The sequence below is a fragment of the Saimiri boliviensis genome, chromosome X, assembly GCF_048565385.1.
Source record: "Saimiri boliviensis isolate mSaiBol1 chromosome X, mSaiBol1.pri, whole genome shotgun sequence".
Taxonomy (NCBI): Eukaryota; Metazoa; Chordata; class Mammalia; order Primates; family Cebidae; genus Saimiri; species Saimiri boliviensis.
The window spans coordinates 97721081-97741797 of record NC_133470.1 but is presented as its reverse complement, the minus strand read 5'-3'; the positions used below and the strand labels follow the sequence as shown (position 1 = coordinate 97741797).

Here is a 20717-nt window from a genome sequence, read left to right as displayed (position 1 = left end):
AAATCGCAGTGTTTTTTTTTTTTTAAGATACATATAAGATCGTTCTAAAATTTATATGGAAAGTTACAAGCCCTTAGAATAGTTAAAACCATCTTACCAAAAGAAGAATAAAATTGGGGGAATCACTCTACCTAACATAAAGTCTTACTACACAGCTACAGTAATTATGACAGTGTGATATTGGCAGAGGGATAAATACATCAATGGTACAAAGAATAGATAGAAAAACTGGAAGTAGACCCAAAACAATATGGTTAGCTGGTTTATGAAAAACTTTCAGAAGTCATTCAATCAAAGAAGAGGGTGGGTTTTTTTTAATTTTTTTTTTTTAACAAATTGTGCTTGAGAAATTTAACATCCCTATGCAAGGAAAGGGGAAAGGGGGAACGGGGAAGGGGGAGGGGGAAAGGGGGAAGGGGGAAGAGAAGGGGGAAGGGGGAAGGAAGGGGAGGGGAGGGAAGGAAAGGGAGGGGAAGGGAAGGAGGTTTGAGCTAAACCTCATACTTTATACATAAAAATTAACTCAAAATGGAGCATAGACATAAATCTACTTCAAACTGCAAAACATTTAGAAAAAAAATAGGAAAAAAAATCATCAGGATCTAGTGTTAGTAGAAGAATTCTAAATGTGATCCATAAAATTAAAAAGATAAACTGGACTACATCAAAACTAAAAAATTCTGCCCTGTGACAATATTTGTAATCCACATATCTACAAAGGGACTCATATCTAGAATATATAAACAACCTTAAAAATCTAACAGGGAAAAAAATCAAATAATCTAACTGGATCACTCATACATTGCTGATGGAAATGTAAAGTGGCACAACCATTTTGGCAAACATCAATGCTCTCTGACAAAGATAAGATGGGTCCCACTGATGAATTGTACTGCTACAGTAAATGTAGCCACTATGCGTATACCCATTCTGAAGATGTGTCACTTCCTGTTTCAGCTTCAAATCAGCCACAATGGCACAAGCCCACGAAATCAGAGGTGAAATTTAATGATGACCACTGCCCATTCTCTTCACTTGTCCCAAGAGGACACTGGAAATAGTTCAAAGACCCATTGAGGGAGATGGACATTGTTTCCCAGAAGTAAATACAGCTCAGCTTGTACTTTGGTACAACTGATCGACCTTACCACTTGCACAATCTGCTAGCAAAGGTTATGCAGCGCCTGAAGATGATCATGGCAGAATCACCAGGCCTCATCACCATCTGCCTTTTAGGATACCTACTCAGTGCTGAATGTACAGGTTTGTTTCCTTTTTTAAAATACATTGAGTATGCTTGTCTTTTAGATACAGAAATATCTGGTGCTGTCTTCTTCACTTAATTTTGATTACATGATTTGACAGCAATATTGAAGAGTCCAGCAGCCAGCATGCAGGTTGGTAAGTATTGGTTCTTTGTTAGCTAGGTTATTCTTCTTTGTTTTTAAAACTAAATAGATTGGTAATGCTTATAATGCATTTATATTTAATAAACACAGTTCAGTTTATGATTTGGCCATGTAACTCCTCTTAGAAAACATTTATCTTTTTAATTAAAAAAATTAAAAGTGGGAAAACAAAGAAATAGCAGAATACAGTGAAAAAATTAATTACATTACTTTTTGGACTCACCACCTTGAAACCAAAACGGGAAACATTAAAATCACAAACAGTCTTATTTACACAAAAAGTCTGATTTTAAGATACATGACATTTCAAGACTAGAAGTATGTAATGAGGTATGGCTTTGATTTTTAAAATTATATACCTTCAATTTAAAGTATTAGTTAAAATATAAAGATTAATCTTTCATTGGTATGCTGTTATTTATCATGAAAGTTTTTCATGGGTTAGGAAAAAAATTGTTTTTTCTCTATTTCAAACATCTTTGAGTTGATATTTGGTGAAACACATTACCCACTTGAGTTCCCTAGGGGAGATAAGCAAGTCTAGGAATTCACATAAAGAGTAGGAGTTAGCTAATGCAACATATATCACTTTGTTTTTTCACAACTACAGCGACTTTATATATTCCCCAGAGGAAGGCATACGGGGAGGAAATTATCCCATTTAGACAAACAGCATGTTCTCACAGGAAGCATTTATCACACTTAGTTGTCAACCTTCTAGAATCAAATCTAGTAGCTGACAGTACCAGGATCAGGGGTGGCAACCCTAAGCACCCCCAGAAAGCTGACTGGTCCTGTGGTTCCCACTCCAGACATGATGTCAGCTGTGAAATCAGACTGAAATGCTGAAATAATGATACAAAAAAATACAGAGGTTAAACTAGCGAAGTGAGTAAAGTCAAGGGATAAAGAAAAATTGTTAGAAAACTCACAAAGCAGGACATAAAGCAAGGTCATTAGACATATCTCATTAGTGTGACATCTGGGAGGACAAAGGATCCAAATCCTTTTTTCAATATAAGTAGTGAAATGATGAAGGTTTTAAGAGGGCTCCTTGAAGACTTCAGATGCTAGGGAAAGGATAGATTCAAATAAAGAAGAACCAGGCTTTTTTAAACCTGAAGGGAAGTTAAATATATGATCCCCAGACAATACTAAGGAGAAAGGCAATGTGATTCTGCAGCCATTGTAGCCAGAGATAATAAACTCTTGAGGAGGGGGCCAGGGGAATTTTTCTAAGAATGAACAGTATTAATGCAGCACTCTCTTCTGCTATTAAACTCTCACTGACTTCTAAAAGAAGTTTCTGTGAATGATTTGCTGAGATGTTACATTTTCATGGCTGCTGCATTTAAGTATTATTGCAACAATTTAGAATTTTGAAATTAAAACTGTTTTGTAAAACCAGTTTAGTTTTGTAAAGTGTATGCATCAAAGATTTCCTTCATTCATTCAGACATTACTGAGTTGCAAGTACAATGCCAGGTACTGTGGCAGGGTACTAGGGGTATGGGGATAAACTAGACCCCCTCTTTGATGTAAAGCATCATAAGGCCAGGTGAGAGATTCCAATATAATGTGATAAAATGTGTACCAGGTGCTAAGGGATCATAAAGAAACGAACACATTAAATGGGGAAACACGACAAGAGAAGCAATTTTTTCATCTGGGTCTTAAAAGATGAGTAGGAGTTATCTCTCTTTAATTGTCTGATATAAGGGCATTTTATTCAGAGAGGATCACTCGTGCAAAGATTCAGATTCGCAAGGATATGAGGTATTTCAGGACTTTTGTTTGGTTCCACATAGACTACGACTAGTGAAGCAGGTAAACTAGGCAGAGCTCGTCATCAGATAATAAAGGCATTAACCTAAGGAGATTGGGCAATAAAATGCAATACAGAGGTATCCAAAGTATGAAAATAAGGAGTAACACTGATGGCTCATTTAGGATGCCCAGTCTGGCAACACTCTAATGATATGATAGTCGGGGAGGGAGGCCATACCAAGACGAGGAGAGAGCAGTCTTGAGACTATTGCAATTATCTAGGGGAGACATAAAGGTTGAAACCTGAACAGTGGCTGTACAAAAAGAGAGTTCAAATGATATTAAAGAAGTAGAAGTGGTATGACTTAACCATCTGGGTATGGAAGGGGAAGCAGCCGGAGTCTCAGGCATTTTGTGTTTGACGTGATTATGGGCCACAGCATAATGTCTAGATAACTGGCTGTTTAGTCTGACTGCCAGAGTCTGAATCATGGGTCTGACGTTTTAGTATGTTACCTTGGCCAAAGCACTTAGTCTCTATGAACCTCAGTTTTCCTCATTTAAAAAATAAGTTGACAGTGCCTATCTCATGGGACTTTTGTGAGGATAAGGTGAGATAATGGATGCAACGTTACTGAGCACAGTGTCCAACACAGCAGAAGCATTACATATATATCAGCTATTACTGGCCACATTATGATATACAGTTAGGGAGTTGGAAAGATGATCTGAAATTCAGGAGACGTACCTAACTATAGATGAGTATTTGGAACTCAGTGCTCTGTAAACAGTAGTTACAGCCATGTGTGTGGGCGTCTAGAGAGTGAGCGTAGATATTGTGATGCCTAGTACAGTGCCTGGCAGTAGTGGTTATATGCTTAGTAAATTTCCTGACAGGGTCACGGCCGGACTAGCGTGTGGTAAGCAAGGCCTGTAGGGCATAAATATACTTGTACATGCTGAGAAGTGAGGACCTCTTAAATATTGTGCCCTTGATGCCTTGTTTAGTTCACTCTTGTCCCAGCCCTGGCAAGCATATATGAAGTGAAAAGGGAAAAAGCTGAGGCTGGAGCCTGGGCGAAACCTGGACATTTAAGGACCAGGGAGAGGAACAGGAATTAATCAATTCAAGTGCTGGATGGACAATAGGAGTTAGAGCCAAGAGGAGAACCAGAATGAAGTGATTATTATAAAAATAGTTTCCTAAAAAGGGAGAGATCAATAATTAGAAATGATTTAGAGAAGCCAGTAAATACATAAACTCAAAATTATTCTTTAGGTCATTCCTGATTGTGACAATAGTCATTTCATTATGTAAATGTGATTAAGGAAGGAAAATAGCTACACAAAAGTTATTAAAGAGCTAAAGAGAACTGAGAAAATTAAAAAGGAAGAAAGTAGGGCCAACATGAAAGAAGTAGGGAGAAAGAGAGATAGCCAGCATATTCTCTCACTGATCCTGTCAACACCACTGTGAGGTGGACATTCTTATTATACTACTGTTAAACCTATTTTACATTTGATAAAGTTAAGGTTCAGAGCTTATGTGACTTGTCAAAAGTCACAAGGTCTATAGGAGGCAAATATTTGATTCAAACCTATTTCTCTCTGATCTTATTCTGTTTTTCACTCAACCACATTGTACAGTCAGTTCTCCCTGTGAGTTCCATAGCCACAGATTCAACTAACTGCAGATCAAAAATATTCAAGAAAAAAGTGGATGGCTGCATCTCTACTGAACATGTACAGAATTTTCTCTCTCATTATTCCCTAAGCAACAGAGTATAACAACTATTTACATAGCAGTTACATTGTATCAGCTATTATTAGAAATCTAGAGCTGATTTAAAGTATAAAGGAGGATGTGTTTAGGTTACATGCAAATAGTAAGCCATTTTTATATCAGAGACTTGAGCATCTGCAGATCTTAGTATTTTGCAGGGGGTCTTGCCACCAATTTTCCATGGATACTGAGGAATGACTGTAAATGGATGCAGGAATGAATGTTATTTAGGAGTGTCCAGGGCCAAGTAAATGAGTTGCTGAGCAGAGAGGCGGGTGGAGGCTGTGAGGCATCGATACATGGTGGCATACATCTGCAGCTTGGTGATTTTTTTCCTTCACAGTGCTCAGCCATCTGGGAAGAGAAGGATGAAGGCAGAGGGCTGCTCTGATTTAGGGGCTAGGATTGCAGGATAGGCACAGAATTTCAGAGTGAAGGGAATTGAGAAATTTGGCAAATGAAGAGTTGAAGAGAAGGCAGGCAGATCATTTGAGGTCAGGAGTTAGATGCCAGCCTGGTCAACATGGTGAAACTCCGTCTCTACTAAAAATACAAAAATTAGCTGAGCATGGTGGTATGTGCCTGTAGTCTCAGCTACTTGGGAGGCTGAGGCAGGGGAATCACTAGAACCAGGGAGGCGGAGGTTGCAGTGAGCCAAGATTGTACCACTGCACTCCAGCCTGGGTGACAAAGTAAGACTCTGTCTCAAAAAAATCAAAAGAAGAAGAAAGAAGGAAGAAGGAAGAAGGAAGAAAGAAAGAAGAAAGAAGAAGAAAGAAGAAAGAAGAAAGAAGAAGAAGAAGAAGAAGAGAGGAAGAAGAAGGAGAAGAAGGAGGAGGAGGAGGAGGAGGAAGGAAGGAAGGAAGGAAGGAAGGAAGAAGGAAGAAGGAGGAGAAGGAGAAGGAGAAGGAGAAGGAGAAGGAGAAGGAAGAAGGAAGAAGGAAGAAGAAGAAAGAAAGAAGAAAAGAGTTGAAGAAAAAAAGTCTAGGCTAAATTCAAAGAAAACAAAGCAAGCCCAAAGGGGACTTGCAGAGCAAGAGAAAAGCAAGGATATCAAAGGACTAGAATGCTCCATAAAGTGAACAACTGCAATGAAAATAAGGGAAGAAAGTTTAGTCCATCTCCTTTGCTTTCCTTTTTTACTTTCCTTTCTCTTCCTTTTTAGAATTAATTAGGAAGTAGTTGAAAATAGTCTGGAAAGTTTATCTTATAAGCTCTTGATCCTCTTGAGATGGTATCAGATATGTTGCTAGACCCTTGAAGAAAGGAACAACTCCAGGCAACCTCTTGAGTCCCTGTTATTAATTTTATACATATGCACACATATACATATATACATTAAAACACACAAACACATGCGTGTGTGTATACAGTCAGGCATTCCTTAACAATGGGGATATATTCTGAGAAACGTGTCATTAAGCAATTTCATCATTGTGTGAACATAATAGAGTGTACTTACCTAAACCTAAATGGTATAGCCTACTACATACCTAGGATATATTGATGTGGCCTACTGCCCCTGGGCTTCTAGGCTGCAAACTGGTATAGCATGTGACTGTACTGAACACTGTAGGCAACTGTAACAGTGGTATTTTTGTGTCTAAACATAGAAAAGGTACAGTAAAAATACAGTACTATCTTATGGGACCACTGTCATATAATGTGGTCCATCATTGACCAAAATGTCATTATGCAGCAAACTATATATATATATATATATATATATATATATATATATATATATATGTGTGTGTGTGTGTGTGTGTGTGTGTGTGTGTGTGTGTGTACACACACAGAGAGACAGAGAGAGACAGAGAGAGAGAAAGAGAGAAACAGAGGAGAGGAGTAAACGAAGTAGGCAATTCAGATGGAGACATCAATCCTCCAGAGTGCAGGAGTATCTCTACAGACTACGCAGATGTCACTTAAAAAAACCCACATCCCAAATTCCAGAGAGATGTTTAAGTCACTGCAATTCCTATAGTACATGATAACCAAAGGTGTTGCTGATCTGAATTTTTTTTTAATTATTGTTGTGTTTTTTCTTTAAAACCTAGTGACAGATACTGAGATCACATTTGCAGCTGGACCATAATTAGGATTCTGTTCTTCAGGACACATTTGTTCAAAGTCATTTGGGCAACTGTATCCTGAAAACAGCCCAGCCAGGGTGATGGATCACCTTGCAAGGATCCACACTGAGCTAGCTATTTTCAACTGATGACAGTGTGAAGTTAACTGCTCACTTGAGAACTTTCTTTTTCATCCAAAGTAAATTCAAATATGATTAGAAATCTGACCTTTTACTACTGGAACTCTCCTGACTAAAAGTAAAATGGAATTTTAATTCCTAAATCTCCATGTTTACATAGGACTGTGGCAACATCACAGATTTTGGCTCACCCTAAAGAAAAATTGGCTTTGGGATTTCTTGGATTAAAAACAAAGCCTTTCTTAAGAGATATACTTAATTTTAATGATGTTTTCTTTTTTTCCTACAACTAAATAATTATTCTTTTACATTTCAGTTTTTCTTGATAATGAAAATGCCAACAAAATTCTGAATCGGCCAAAGAGGTATAATTCAGGTAAATTGGAAGAGTTTGTTCAAGGGAACCTTGAGAGAGAATGTTTAGAAGAAAAGTGTAATTTTGAAGAAGCACGAGAAGTTTTTGAAAATACTGAAAAAACAGTGAGTATTTCCACATAATACCTTTCAGATTCGGAGAATAGAATAGAAAATCTTTAAAAAGGGACTTTTCTTTAAAATTTTAAAGCATCCACATATATGTGTGTATTATAAATGTTACAAAAGATAGGGAATCATTACCAAAACACTTCAAATACTATCATTAATTTGTCTTCTTTTATTCTTTATAGAATGAATTTTGGAAGCAGTATGTTGGTAAGCAATTCATTTTATCATATAGGTAGTATATGAAACATCTGAGAATTATGTGGGTTTTTTTCTCTGCATAAATAGATAATAAACTTTGTCAAAAAGATTCAGAAAGATGTCTAAACTTCTAACCCATATTGAATAGTGATATACTATAGGGTTATGCCAGCATGGGAACTATTAGCTGGTAGATAAATTTAATCTTCCCTAGGGCTTCACAAAGAACATTGTTCCATCCCAGGAAAGTGGAAGGAAGAAACTGAAATGATTGTGTCTTAGGACCCAATGAAAGTTTGCATTCCTCGGTAAAACCAGAGAATGCTGATTGACTTAAATGTTTATAGCTTCAAAGTCCTCCTCATTATCATGGCCCACAAGCCCTTCCATGATTGTCCTTCCCCATCCTCCCCATTGCCCTTCTCACCACTGCTGCTTCTCTCCTCACACACTGGGCTCCAGCCACCTTGGCCTTCTTGCACACTCTAGGAATGCTCCCACTTTAGAGGTTTTATCTGGCTGTTTCCAAATTCCTCTGAGCTGGCTCCCTTACCTCCTTCAGGTCTTTGCCCAAATGTTACCATCTTAGCAAGGCCTACCTTCATCATCGATTAATACTTCAACTTGCCCCAGTAGCCCTACTACTCTAGACACCTGCACAGTATCCCACTCTACTTTTTAACAGAGCTTTTCACCATCTAATGTATCATATAATTTCTTACTCATACTATTTATCATTTATTTTTCCTGCTCCCCAAAAATCCAAAAATGCAAGTTTCATGTTAGCAGAGAAACTTAACAATGGGGATATATTCTGAGAAATGTGTCGTTAAGCAATTTCATCATTGTGCAAACATAACAGAGTGTACTTACTTAAACCTAAATGGTATAGCCTACTACATACCTAGGATATATTGATGTGGCCTACTGCCCCTAGGCTTCTAGGCTGCAAACCTGTACATATGTGACTGTATATTCAATTGTTTTGTTTACTGATATATCCCTAGCACCTAGAACAATATCTGGAAAAGAGGTACTCGTAAATATTCATCCAATGAATTGACCAAAAGAAGGAAAATTCAAAACTTTAATGACAACTAATTTTAAAACTGCAATAACTTAAAATTCAGCAGTAGGATTTTGAGGGAGGGTAAGTTTCAAAGATTGAGTTACCTAAGGCTATGCATAAATAAAAAGAAAATAATCCAAATACCAAATTCTCCAACTTCCATCACTTGGAAATCCAATTCTATTTTCTACAGTGTATGTTCTGGAGGCACTACTGGAAAGTCTCATACTCTCAGAACTCACAATTCCTCCACTTTTGTTTTTAAATCATGAGGAAAAAAAGGAGTTGACTCTGTTATATTGCTTTGTCTACCTTTCCTTGATCTTAGAAATGAATACTACCATGGTAATTTTTACTGAAGTACCTCCTAAAGTTAATCCAAATAGGTCTTTGTCATCTCCATTCCTGCAAAATTTAGAACTTTGAATCACATGATTTATTTCTAAAAGTAAATCCATGCCTACTTTCCCTACCAAAAAATTCTGCACTACATTTAAATTCCTATAATCCCTTCATTGCTCACTCCCCACCCCCAGGATCATATTTTAAAGTTGGGCCTCTGCCTTTTGGGTCACATAGGCATACTGTTTGCTATACTACAGGTATAGCTATCTGGAAGACATGGAGGGCATTATTCTGTCACTATTGCTTCATCAACCAAAAAATAAAACAACAAAAACAAGACCAAAAAAGAAAGAAACTTCCTCCCTCTTTTCACTTGCTGTCAAGATTCCTAACCACTACAAAATTAGCCTATGTTTCTTCTCCCACATAGGAGAAATCCAGGCTTCTCACTGCTGTGCTATTCTGTACCATCAATTCATCACATAAAGAGCCTCGTTGAAGAAGAATGATTGTCCAACCACTTTACTAGCATCTGTCAAGCACTTTTCAGTTTACAAAAGGCCTATCACATTTAACCCTCACACCATGCCTGTGACCAAAGCGTTATTAACTCTATTTTACAGGAGAGTAAACTGAGGCTCAGGGAAGTTAAAGGAATTGCCAAAGGTCACCAGTTGGGGAGTCATGAAGCCCAGAAGAGAAGCCAAATTCTCTGCTGCTCAACCCCTTGCTTTCACTATTACACCTCATGGCCTTTAAATCTAAATGCAGTTATTCATTAAACAGGAACCTGGTAGACTTAAACAAGAATCTCTCACTTGGCAAGGTCTTGTCTCTTGTTGTATTTGACCCCAACTGTCTATGGCTTTTCCTGGACCCAAAGTACACACAGACAAGAACCCAAAGGAGGACTACATGTGGGATAAAATGACACTCATTTTAATGATATGTCTCAGCAGATGAGTTCCTGTGTAGCTGGCTGAAAGCCCAGGCCCTTTCAGTAAAACATCCTGAATAATTCACATTTTTTGGTCTATAATATAAAGGGCAAATATAGCTCCTCTTTAGACCAGTTCTGAACATCAGTAATAATAAACCAGAGATAATGTATTTTGTTTTCATAGAATTGGAACAAATTGGAATGTCTGTGCAAAAACTTATCAGATGTAGAGGCAGAGGGGACATGGTCTAATTTTTACAGCCAGGAAATTTTCCAGGGAGAAACTATTTCTGATAAAGGGATATTAGCCTCTTAGTCAACAGAACCTGGATAGATGCTTCTAACTGAGAAGAGGGAGTAAACAGGCAGGAATCTACACACAGGATATCAGGGATATTTGCTCTAAAATACGATTGATAATTAGAGTTTCTCAGTTCCCCCTTTTTCCTGATTCTTTGATTCTTATTGTTATCTTTATCTCTTACTCCTTTGTTTCTCATTTATTAAGATTTACAGATCAAGCTCCCATTTTTTTCTTCAGGGATATTTTTCTATTTCAAAGTGCCTACTGTCTCCCTTCTGGTTCTATTCATCCTTTCTCCTGAAACTCCTTTAGAAGTGTGGATTAAGGCAGAGCACTAAGAATTGAGACATAAAGGTCCCCTTTGCATTCTGACTCTTCTCCTTTTGTCTATGCCTTCCTCCTGTTTTCTTAATATCAGTGTCTTCAAAGGCTTTCAAGTGCACAGTAAATGTAGAAACTTGAAGAAAGGCAGAATACATAACCAATGCATACATAAATAAAGCACACTGTAGAATCTTTTTAAATTCTGTATGATATATTGAATGCTGTTTTTCACATTACCTAGACCATTTGAAACCTAATTTGCAGAACACAGACTATCTTTAAGCAGTAACAGATGTTTCTGACATCTTTTCTATTGTCTTGGACCATTACTGCATATGATACGTCAAAGTTAAGTGACAATACAAGGAAGTAGATGCATTTGCTCCATGCCTAGGCCATCAGTTCCTAAAGTGGAAACACCACATACCATCTAGCTCAGTTTACTCTACAAGACCTGCCATAGAGCCTTGTACAACATAGAGATATTTTTTGAAGCAATTCAATTTGACTTGGAATTAACTCTGCCATCATTCTGTAAGGAAGGATTGAAAATTGGTCTCACCCTGTGCTGAAATAGTACATTTCTATACAAAAACGTCCTTCTCCCTCTTCCCTTGGATTGCATAAGCTATGTACATTCCTTCCTCAGGGCAACTTCCTAGGACAGTGTTAGCCTAAGGATCTTTTTTTGGGTGGCTTTTAGAAACTCAGGAAAACAGGAGCATCATATGCCTATAAGCAGCTGGCTTCCAGGTCAGTAGTTTTGCTCTGACCCTAAAATCAGACTCCCACCCCCATGAGTATCTACAGGAAGGACTGGGCATTCTAAGGAGTTTATGTGTCAATTCAATTTCTTAACCTATCTCAAAGATGGAGATCAGTGTGAGTCCAATCCATGTTTAAATGGCGGCAGATGCAAGGATAACATTAATTCCTATGAATGTTGGTGTCCATTTGGATTTGAAGGAAAGAACTGTGAATTAGGTAAGTAACTATGTTTTGACTACTCATGGTTCAAAGTTTCCCTCTGAAACAAGTTGAAACTAGAAAATGCAATATTCATGTATCATAATTTTTTTAAAAAAAACATACTTTCAAAGCTTATAAACATTTATTTCATTTGTAGTTATAGTTTTCAGAATATGAGTTCAAGAAACTATATTAAAATCAATAACAATATTTGGTAACTAGGTGATAATGATGTTCCACTCACTTTACTTATTAATCCTTAATACAACCATACGTGGTTAGTACTGTCATTATCTTCATTCTGTGCAGATGAGAAAACTGCAACCCCAATAGCCAAAAGTTACAGAGGCATAAATGGTTTAGACAAGACTTAAACTTCAATGTGACCAAAACCCATGCTTTTAACTACTATATTCAAAACTCAGAGAAAACTGAACACGGAAAATTGAAATCATGATTAAATTGCTATCAACATAGGTAGTGAAAGTCAATTAAGTACAGAACTAGAGTATGACTGGCCAATTATCCCATATAATGGGAATTCTCCACATGTACAAACCACTTCATACACTAAATTTGTTGACAAAATTCAAAGCTCATTCCTGAATTTGACTATATTGATTACATCAAAAGTGTTACATAGCAACCCTAGAATCCTTGTATACCTTTTCTTCTCAAAGTCTAGATTATTTTTTTCTGAGGTTTTGGTAATTGAAGCAGTAAACCCCAATGTCCTTTACCTACTTGTTTATTACCTCCAGATGCAATATTACTGGTACTGTGATTGTGAAGTGCACACAGTGCTAATGAAGATTTCACATTCTACTCTGATATGCCAGAAGAATAGAGATGCAATCCTAAGGAAAGAAGTTAACACCACAGGCTATATGACTAAGGACAAAGAGTAGAAAATTAGTAGAACTCTATTAAGGCATGATAGCAATCCACCTCACAGATGAAAAGGGCATGAAATGAAATGAAATGTAGCAGCTGCACCTGTCCTGTTGAAAAAGGAAAAAAGTCACCTATTATGTTGTCGGAAATCCTTTCAGTACTAAAAAGGAATTTACTGACCCCCTTTGGGCTCTAAAATTTCTTAGAAGGTAAAAAAAAAAAAAAAAAAAAAAAGACAAAGGTGACAGGGAAAAGACATTTGAAAAGAAAGAGAAGAGTCAATGAACTTGCACATCTGGCTTGGACTCCCATTCCCTTAGATTTCCATTGTGGGGACAAACTAAAGCCTGGGTTACATTTCTTGCGGGTGTGTTAATTGATTCAACATCTCTGAAGTGCTACTTTTATCTGAAAGGTTATAATTTGAAATTCAGATTTACCTGGATACATTTGATCCTGCTATTATGAAAACCTCAAGAATTCTTTGGAGGAGTTACTCCATCAGCTTAAATAATATAACCATTGGAGCTGAGGGAATGAATAACTCAATTAGTCTCAGTTACAACTGAAGGGCACGTTGTAGTAAACTATAACTGAAAACATAAGTATTTTTACCTAGTTTAAAGATGCTTTAAGAGGAGGAATGGAATAGCCCTGAGGAATGTAAATATAAGCACAAAACTTTAACATGTGTGTCTATGTTCCACACAGCAAAAATACTAAGTCTATAACTGACACAACTTGGATACTCTCATGTTCCCACATTTTGGTTTGGTCAGGGCTCTGCAGTTGCACTGCAGCCACCACCAATCCTGGCCTCTAAGGTATGTTGATCTAACCCACCAATCTGATCAAGGTTTAGAAAAATATTTTCAGCCCAGTTAGCTCACAAACAACATGACAATTCCCTCAAATTGGTCTTTATCTCAGACAATAGAGGAAAGCAACAGCAAAAGCATAAACAAATTACCATTTAAGCTTGTTGCTTCAAATTAAAGACTAATCTCAATAGCTACTAGATAGCACAGTTTATGGGTCATCTCGACCCCATCTTTTGTCTTATATGGTGTGAAAAAAGAAAGGAGATTTTCATCAATAAGAGTGTTTTCTTATCTTTTTCCCTTGTCCATCGGGCCCTTCACTGGGTGAGAGAGGTGTAAACATTCAGAGTGTGCTTTCTAGTTAAAGAATATTAATTGGTTACTAGGTCCCTTTGGTTAGAATAAAGACCTCTGTATGTTGCCCCCAGCTGTACAACAAATTCAAGTCTCTCTCAGATAGACAAAGTTCTGTAAGAATTTGGTCATTCCTGCCTCTTCTAAAGAGTAACAGAGGCATTTCCCCACAGTAAAGTAGACTGGAAAGAAAAAAATCACAAGCATATAAACACTTTTTCAATTTTCCAGCATGTCACAGACACTACTGTCTTATTTACTACATATTTCTGAGGAGTGAAAAAAGGAACTATGTTGAGTTTAGCTGAAGCACAGCATATTTTATGGTAAACTTGTTAAATAAAACATCTTTTGTCCAAGCTTCGGTTGTCACACCAGTGGATATCTCAGGAAATATAAAGGCAGAATAAAATAAAGCAGAACATACTAACATTTATAGTAGGCATGAAGGGAATTAGACAGTGTTTGTGTTAACATGGAGGGAGAAAAACAGATGCTTTGAGATATTCTTTAACAGATATTCTAGGCAGTGAGACCAGCTTCAGGATCAGAGAGAGCCCATACCCACCACAGTACCTGACATATAAATGCTCAGTAATTGATAAATGAGTCCCATTCTAACTGTCCCTTAGGCCCTGCTCTATAGAACTCTCCCCTGGAATTTCTTGTGTCATTATTCTATTTCTGGAATCTTCAGTCTTTTACCTGAGGGCAAAAGACTGCTGATTAGGAAGCAATATTTCCCACCTCCTGCACAAAACAAGCCAAAGATCAACAGCACCAGCAACATACTGGGCCCTAGAGGGCAATGAAAAATGTGGAGAATGATACAGTGGTATGGTTATTTACCCAATGACATAGAATCAGAATTAACAAAATACAGAATTTACCCATTCCCATTGTGCATGCCCTGGACAAACCAAGCTGCACCTTTTGTAACTTATCACAATCTCATATTGACTGAACACTTTCTACAGGTAATGTTTGATTTGGCTGAACACTTTAGTATTGCTTTGTGCAACAAAATGATAGCTAGTAACATAAAAAGATCTAGAGATATTACCACTGCTCGTGAGGAGAAAAGTCTTTAAATTAATTAATTAACAGGACCAAGTGCCATTTTCTTAGATCATGCCCTTTGTGGATTATTGGTAGCAAAGGTTAAAGCTCAAGCTGGTTCCTTTGTCCCCCTGGCAACAGTCGATTTGCCTCCCTTTATTTACTGAACTATCATTAAGGACTAAGAGCTAATTAATACATTTGGCTATGCTAGCATATGTAAAATAGCGTTTAAAAGTTTAGATTTGTCACTCAAAAGTTCATATTCTCCAAAACCATACAGTCACTCTGTTAGCCTGTGTTCCCCCAGAAAAAAAGACACAAGCTTATTCATTAACATATGCAATCCCGCCGGGCGCGGTGGGTCAAGCCTGTAATCCCAGCACTTTGGGAGGCCGAGGCGGGTGGATCACGAGGTGGAGAGATCAAGACCATCCTGGTCAACATGGTGAAACCCCGTCTCTACTAAAAATACAAAAAATTAGCTGGGCATGGTGGCACGTGCCTGTAATCCCAGCTACTCAGGAGGCTGAGGCAGGATAATTGCCTGAACCCAGGAGGCGGAGGTTGCGGTGAGTCGAGATCGCGCCATTGCACTCCAGCCTGGGTAACAAGAGCGAAACTCCATCTCAAAAAAAAAAAAAAAATGCAATCCCAAGGGACAAGAAAAAGGAACTAAAGAGTGAGGCAGCAAGGAAAAGAAAGCAGTAAGAGGATGAGTTATCAAACTACTCACTTCTAACTGCAACTGTATTGCTTAACTTCCTGGGAGTGTCTCCAGTAAGTTAAATAAACTAACCTCAAGTTAGTCCACCTGAGTGGGAAGAAGAGGTGAAAGAATTTGTCCATCAGTATCTGTCTCCTGTTGCTTTGAAGTTCAACTTATGGGGAATTAACTTCCCCACATTTCCTACTTGGGCATGCTTGGGTACCCAGAAGGTCATATGGCATCCATACCTCAGCATTAACAGGGAAGCCTCAAGGCAAAAGGCACATAGGGCAGCTATGAGCCAAGGCAATTCAAGGATACACCTATAGGAGGTTGGTTGACGTAAACCCAGAGCAAATCACCACCATGCAGGAAAATGACACAGGTGAAGCTAAGAAGAATGAAGGCAGTGCATAGGAAGTATGGAACACAGTCACTCGTTTTCAAACTTTCCATGTTATGATTGCACAGACCACTGAGGATTTCTATTGAAAGCTGTACTGTTGTCAAGCATGTACATAAGGGGGAAGGTGTCTCACATTGTTTATGTTCCTGTGCTGCTCTAGAAACAGAAATAGGCTCAAGAGCAGAGCCTGTTCTTCTTTATTCAGCAGGTCTAAGCTAACAAGCCCTGAACCATGCTACTTCCTGTTACTGATATTGCATAGGAGAAACAAAGGGAAAGGACAGTAGTTACAAAATACAAAATAAGATGGCAGGAATAAGCCAAATATATCAGGAAACACAATTATTGTGAATTGTGGTTAAACTCACCTATTAATAATGGCAACTTTCAGTTTGGAGTTAAAAATTTAATTGTATACTGTTAACAAAAGTGATACCTAAAATAAAATTACACTGGGAGGCTAAAATGAAGGGATGTGAAAAAAACTATCAGGTAACAAAAAGAAAGTAGAAAAGCAATCTTAATATCAGACAAAATAGAATACAAGATGAAAATTATTTCTAAAGGCAAGAGATGTTTTTTATTAACAAGGAAAACTGCATAGGAGAGTAAAGAAAATGTGGGCCACTGGAATGCTTAGCACTAATGATATATTGGTCTTTGGTCTTTAGTTACCTTAAAGGACTCTATTTAATTCTTTTATGTTTGATATGTAACCACCTCAGCCAACTTCAAGTTGCTTTTTTGCCCTAATGGACTTCTTAACACTGTAATTTCTTTTAAAAAAAGTTTTATTTTAGGTTTAGGGGTACGTGTGAAGGTTTGTTACTTAGATAATAATGTGTCACAGGGGTTTGTTGTACATACAGTTACATGACCCAGATATTAAGCTCAGTACCCAATAGTGATCTTTTCTGTTCCTCTCCCTCATCCCACCTTCCCCACTCAAGTAGAACCCAAGTTGTTTCCTTCTTTGTGTTTATAAGTTCTTATCATTTAGCTCCCATTTACAAGTGAGAACATACAGTATTTGTTTTTTTTGTTTCTGTGCTAGTTTGCTGAGGATGATAGCCTCCAGTTCCATTAATATTTCAACAAAAGACATAATCTCCTTCTCTTCTATGGCTGCATAGTATTCCATGGTATATATGTACCACACTTTCTTTATCCAGTCTGTCACTGATGGGCATTTAGGTTGACTCCATGTCTTTGCTATTCTAACACTGTAATTTTTAAAGACTTCCAGATTCTACTTTTAGAGGTAACCTGTTAAACTGTCTAGCTCTGGAAGCCAAGCAATTTCTGGAATAACTAAGCAATAGAGACTACACTGCAATGCAGAAAGGCAGTATCTACATGAGATTATGGAATAGTTGTTGCTTTTTGTGTTCATTGAAAAAAATGAGTAAAACTTAACTTTCAGAAAAAATGATTGTACATATAAAAAACCCAAAGCACCTAAACAATTAAAATAAATAAATAAGTATAGAAAGGTTGCTGGATACAGAGTCAACATACAAATATAAATTATGTGTCTATATACCAGCAATGATTAAAAAATGATTTTTATAATAGCATTAAAAATTAGACTCTTAGTAATAAACATGAGAAAGATGTGCAAGAACTCTACATAAAAAATTATGAGACATTATTGAGAAAAATTAAGGAAGACCTAAATAAATGAATGGGCAATGTTCATCAATTAAAGGATACAATATAGTAAATATACCAAATATTTACTAAGGGATTCAATGTAATACCAGTCAAAGTGCCCAGCAGGCTATTTTGGTGGGGGGAGGTCAGGCAGAATTAATAAGCTAATTCTAAAATGCATATGGAAATGCAAAGAGCTAAGGATAGCCAAGAAAGTTTTAAGGAAGAATAAACTTGTATTACTTACTCTACCAGATGTCAAGGCTTATTATCGAGTTACATTTATTAATACAGTGTGGTACTGATACAAGGATAGACAAACAGATCAATGAAACACAATAGAGTGCTCAGAAGCATACCTGTACATATATGGAGGCTTGATTTCTGACAGAAGTGCCACTGCAGTAGAGAAGGGAATTGGTGTTTTCAATAAAAACTGGTAGGTCAATTAGATATTCATATGGGAAAAACAGATCTAAGCTTGAAATATAAAACAATAACATTTTATATTCATGAAGTTGCAGAAAGCAAAAATTTCTTAAAATACAAAAAGTGGTTACCATTAAGGAAAAGACTGATAAACTGAACTATATTAAAACTAAGAACTCCTGTTCAGCAAAAGACTCTACTTCGACTGAAAAGACAAGTCACCGAGTGAGACAAGATATCTGCAATCTAGATACCTAATAATTGAAACCCATACAGTGATGGTGAGAATTTAAACCTGTACATTCCTTTTAGAAAATTGTTTGGTAGTATCTACTAGATCTGAACATGTGATCTAGTAATTACACTCATAATTATAAACCAGTAAAAAGGCATGTTTATGTCACCAAAAGATATATATAAGAATGTTTATTACAGTATTATACGTAAGAGCCAAAAACTGGAAACAAACCAAATATCCATTAACAGTAGAATGAATAAATAAAAGCTATAATAGTAATGCAATGGAATACTACACCACAATGTAAATGAACTACTGCTATACAAAACAACATGGATTAATCTCACAGACAAAATGTTAAAGAAAAGACACAGATGAGTACATATTGTGAACTTCTATTTGTAGTTCCAGAACTGACAAGAACTATTTACTGTGTTAAAAGTCCAGGTAATGGTAACCTATAAAAAGGAAAAAGGGTGGAATGATCAAGAGAGGGCATCTTCTGGGGTATTGATATTGGTCAGTTTAGTGTTTACACAGGCTCATTTACTTTATGAAAACTTACACTAAAGTTCTGTGTACTTTTCTGAGTATGTTATACATTAATAAATAGGGTTTTAAAACCTGTAGTCCACGATTTAGTGAAAGTAGAATATCCAAACATTTAGTTTTAAACAAATCAGTTATAGTGCTACCACCATTTTTATGCCTTATTTTATCTTTCTTTTCACTCTTAGTTCAAGGCTCCAAAATTTCTCTCCATGAATACCCCCAACATATATTTGACCTATACATGAATCAATAGTTCCATGTACTTTTTAGAAATGCATGTTAAATGATGCTGTTGCTGTCTATTTTGCTTCTTTTAGATGCATCATGTAGCATTAAGAATGGCAGATGCACGCAGTTTTGTAAATTTAGTGCTGATCACAAGGTGGTTTGTTCCTGTACCGAGGGATATCGACTTGCAGAAAACCAGAAGTCCTGTGAACCAGCAGGTCATAATCCGAATAAGATTTTTTTAAAGAAAATCTTTATCTGAACCTTCAGCATTTTAACAAACCTACATAATTTTAATTCCTACTTAAATCTGCTTCCTTTTGAAATCATATAAAAGATCAGTGGCTTGAATTAGACAAATTTTCTAAATTGCATCATATTTTAAATATAAACTATGTAATCATCTACAGCTTGAATTCTTTTCTGTGTCCAATTTTTTTCTCTAACACTTATATGACAAAGCAATTAATCTGTGTGATTTCTGCATATATATTTGTAATTCATCAAGTCAAATCAATGTAGTAATACTACATTATAAAATATACACAAATGATTGAGTGATAGGCTTCTAGAACAAGAATTGTGAATTTGAAGCATGATTCTATTTGGGCTGGCTAGTTTACTCTGAGAAAGTTATTTTTTTTATTGTTGGGTCTCAAGCCAAATTTACATACTTGGTGTCAGAATGATTCCAGCCATGAACTGTTTTAAGTTCTGCTAGGCTGATCAATACAATCTATATGGCAGAGGACAAAGCAATGTTTCCCAGTCATATCAACCATGCCACCATTTTACCAGCCGATTACTGTATTCAGAACATCTCCACTCCATGTTCGTATGGCTCCTCTCTCAAAATGAAAGCAGTAGACACTTTTCTTTTTTAAAAAATTTAGGCTCTACAGGGTCAAATGTATTTGAAAATTAGGCGTCTCTTTGAAGCAAACTGGATACAATTTCTTTTGCATTTCCAAAGCCTGATACCTTATTAAATTGGTACATTAAATCATGTACCATTTCTCTATAACTGGTTTCAATGCCTATCTCGGCATAACACCAGGCAGAGGAAATTAAAGAAAGAAACAGAAGCCAGGAATATATATCCTGCAACTAAAATGAAGAGTCTCTAAGGCTTCAGGACCTGCCCACTTGTCCTTCTGCCTGGTTCTTCATATACATTGTCTCAAAGTTAGTCTACCTTGAGAGGAGCATGGATATGTGTGTGTGTGCATCTGTGTGTGTATTTTAACCTTAAAAACCTAACTTCCAGTATAGACAGATGGTATAGTAGCTAAACCCTTACAAGCTCTTCTATGCTATAAAAGAGAAACAGAATTGAGAACCACTTCCAATTTATTAAGTGTTATATTTGAATATAGCCTTATCTTTAGCAGAATAAGTAGGCCAAACTTAAAATAAGCTTTTCTGCCTTTTCAACAATAATGATCCCTTTGCTCCAGCCATTGTTGATCATGTATATTTAGACATAAGTATTTTGAAATAATTTCCTGTTTTCTCAACCACTTGCTGTCTTCATGATACTTTGTTGCAGCTGGTTGCTATAGAAA

At 36.8% G+C, this 20717-nt stretch overlaps 1 protein-coding gene across 2 annotated transcripts in view; it reads left to right on the top strand.

Annotated features, from left to right (window-relative positions):
• The first annotated feature begins 1094 nt into the window (after positions 1-1094).
• F9 (coagulation factor IX) overlaps positions 1095-20717 on the top strand; it is a 32701-nt gene continuing 13078 nt past the window's right edge. Inside the window, exons 1-5 of one of the 2 annotated variants that reach the window (XM_003940728.3) lie at positions 1095-1263; positions 7491-7654; positions 7843-7867; positions 11711-11824; positions 19242-19370. In XM_003940728.3, coding sequence (XP_003940777.1) covers positions 1176-1263; positions 7491-7654; positions 7843-7867; positions 11711-11824; positions 19242-19370 — 520 coding nt within the window. In that variant the 5' untranslated portion in view covers positions 1095-1175. Of the gene's footprint in view, positions 1264-1307; positions 1402-7490; positions 7655-7842; positions 7868-11710; positions 11825-19241; positions 19371-20717 lie in introns of those variants that run through there. The other variant, XM_074391587.1, reaches the window with a different exon arrangement.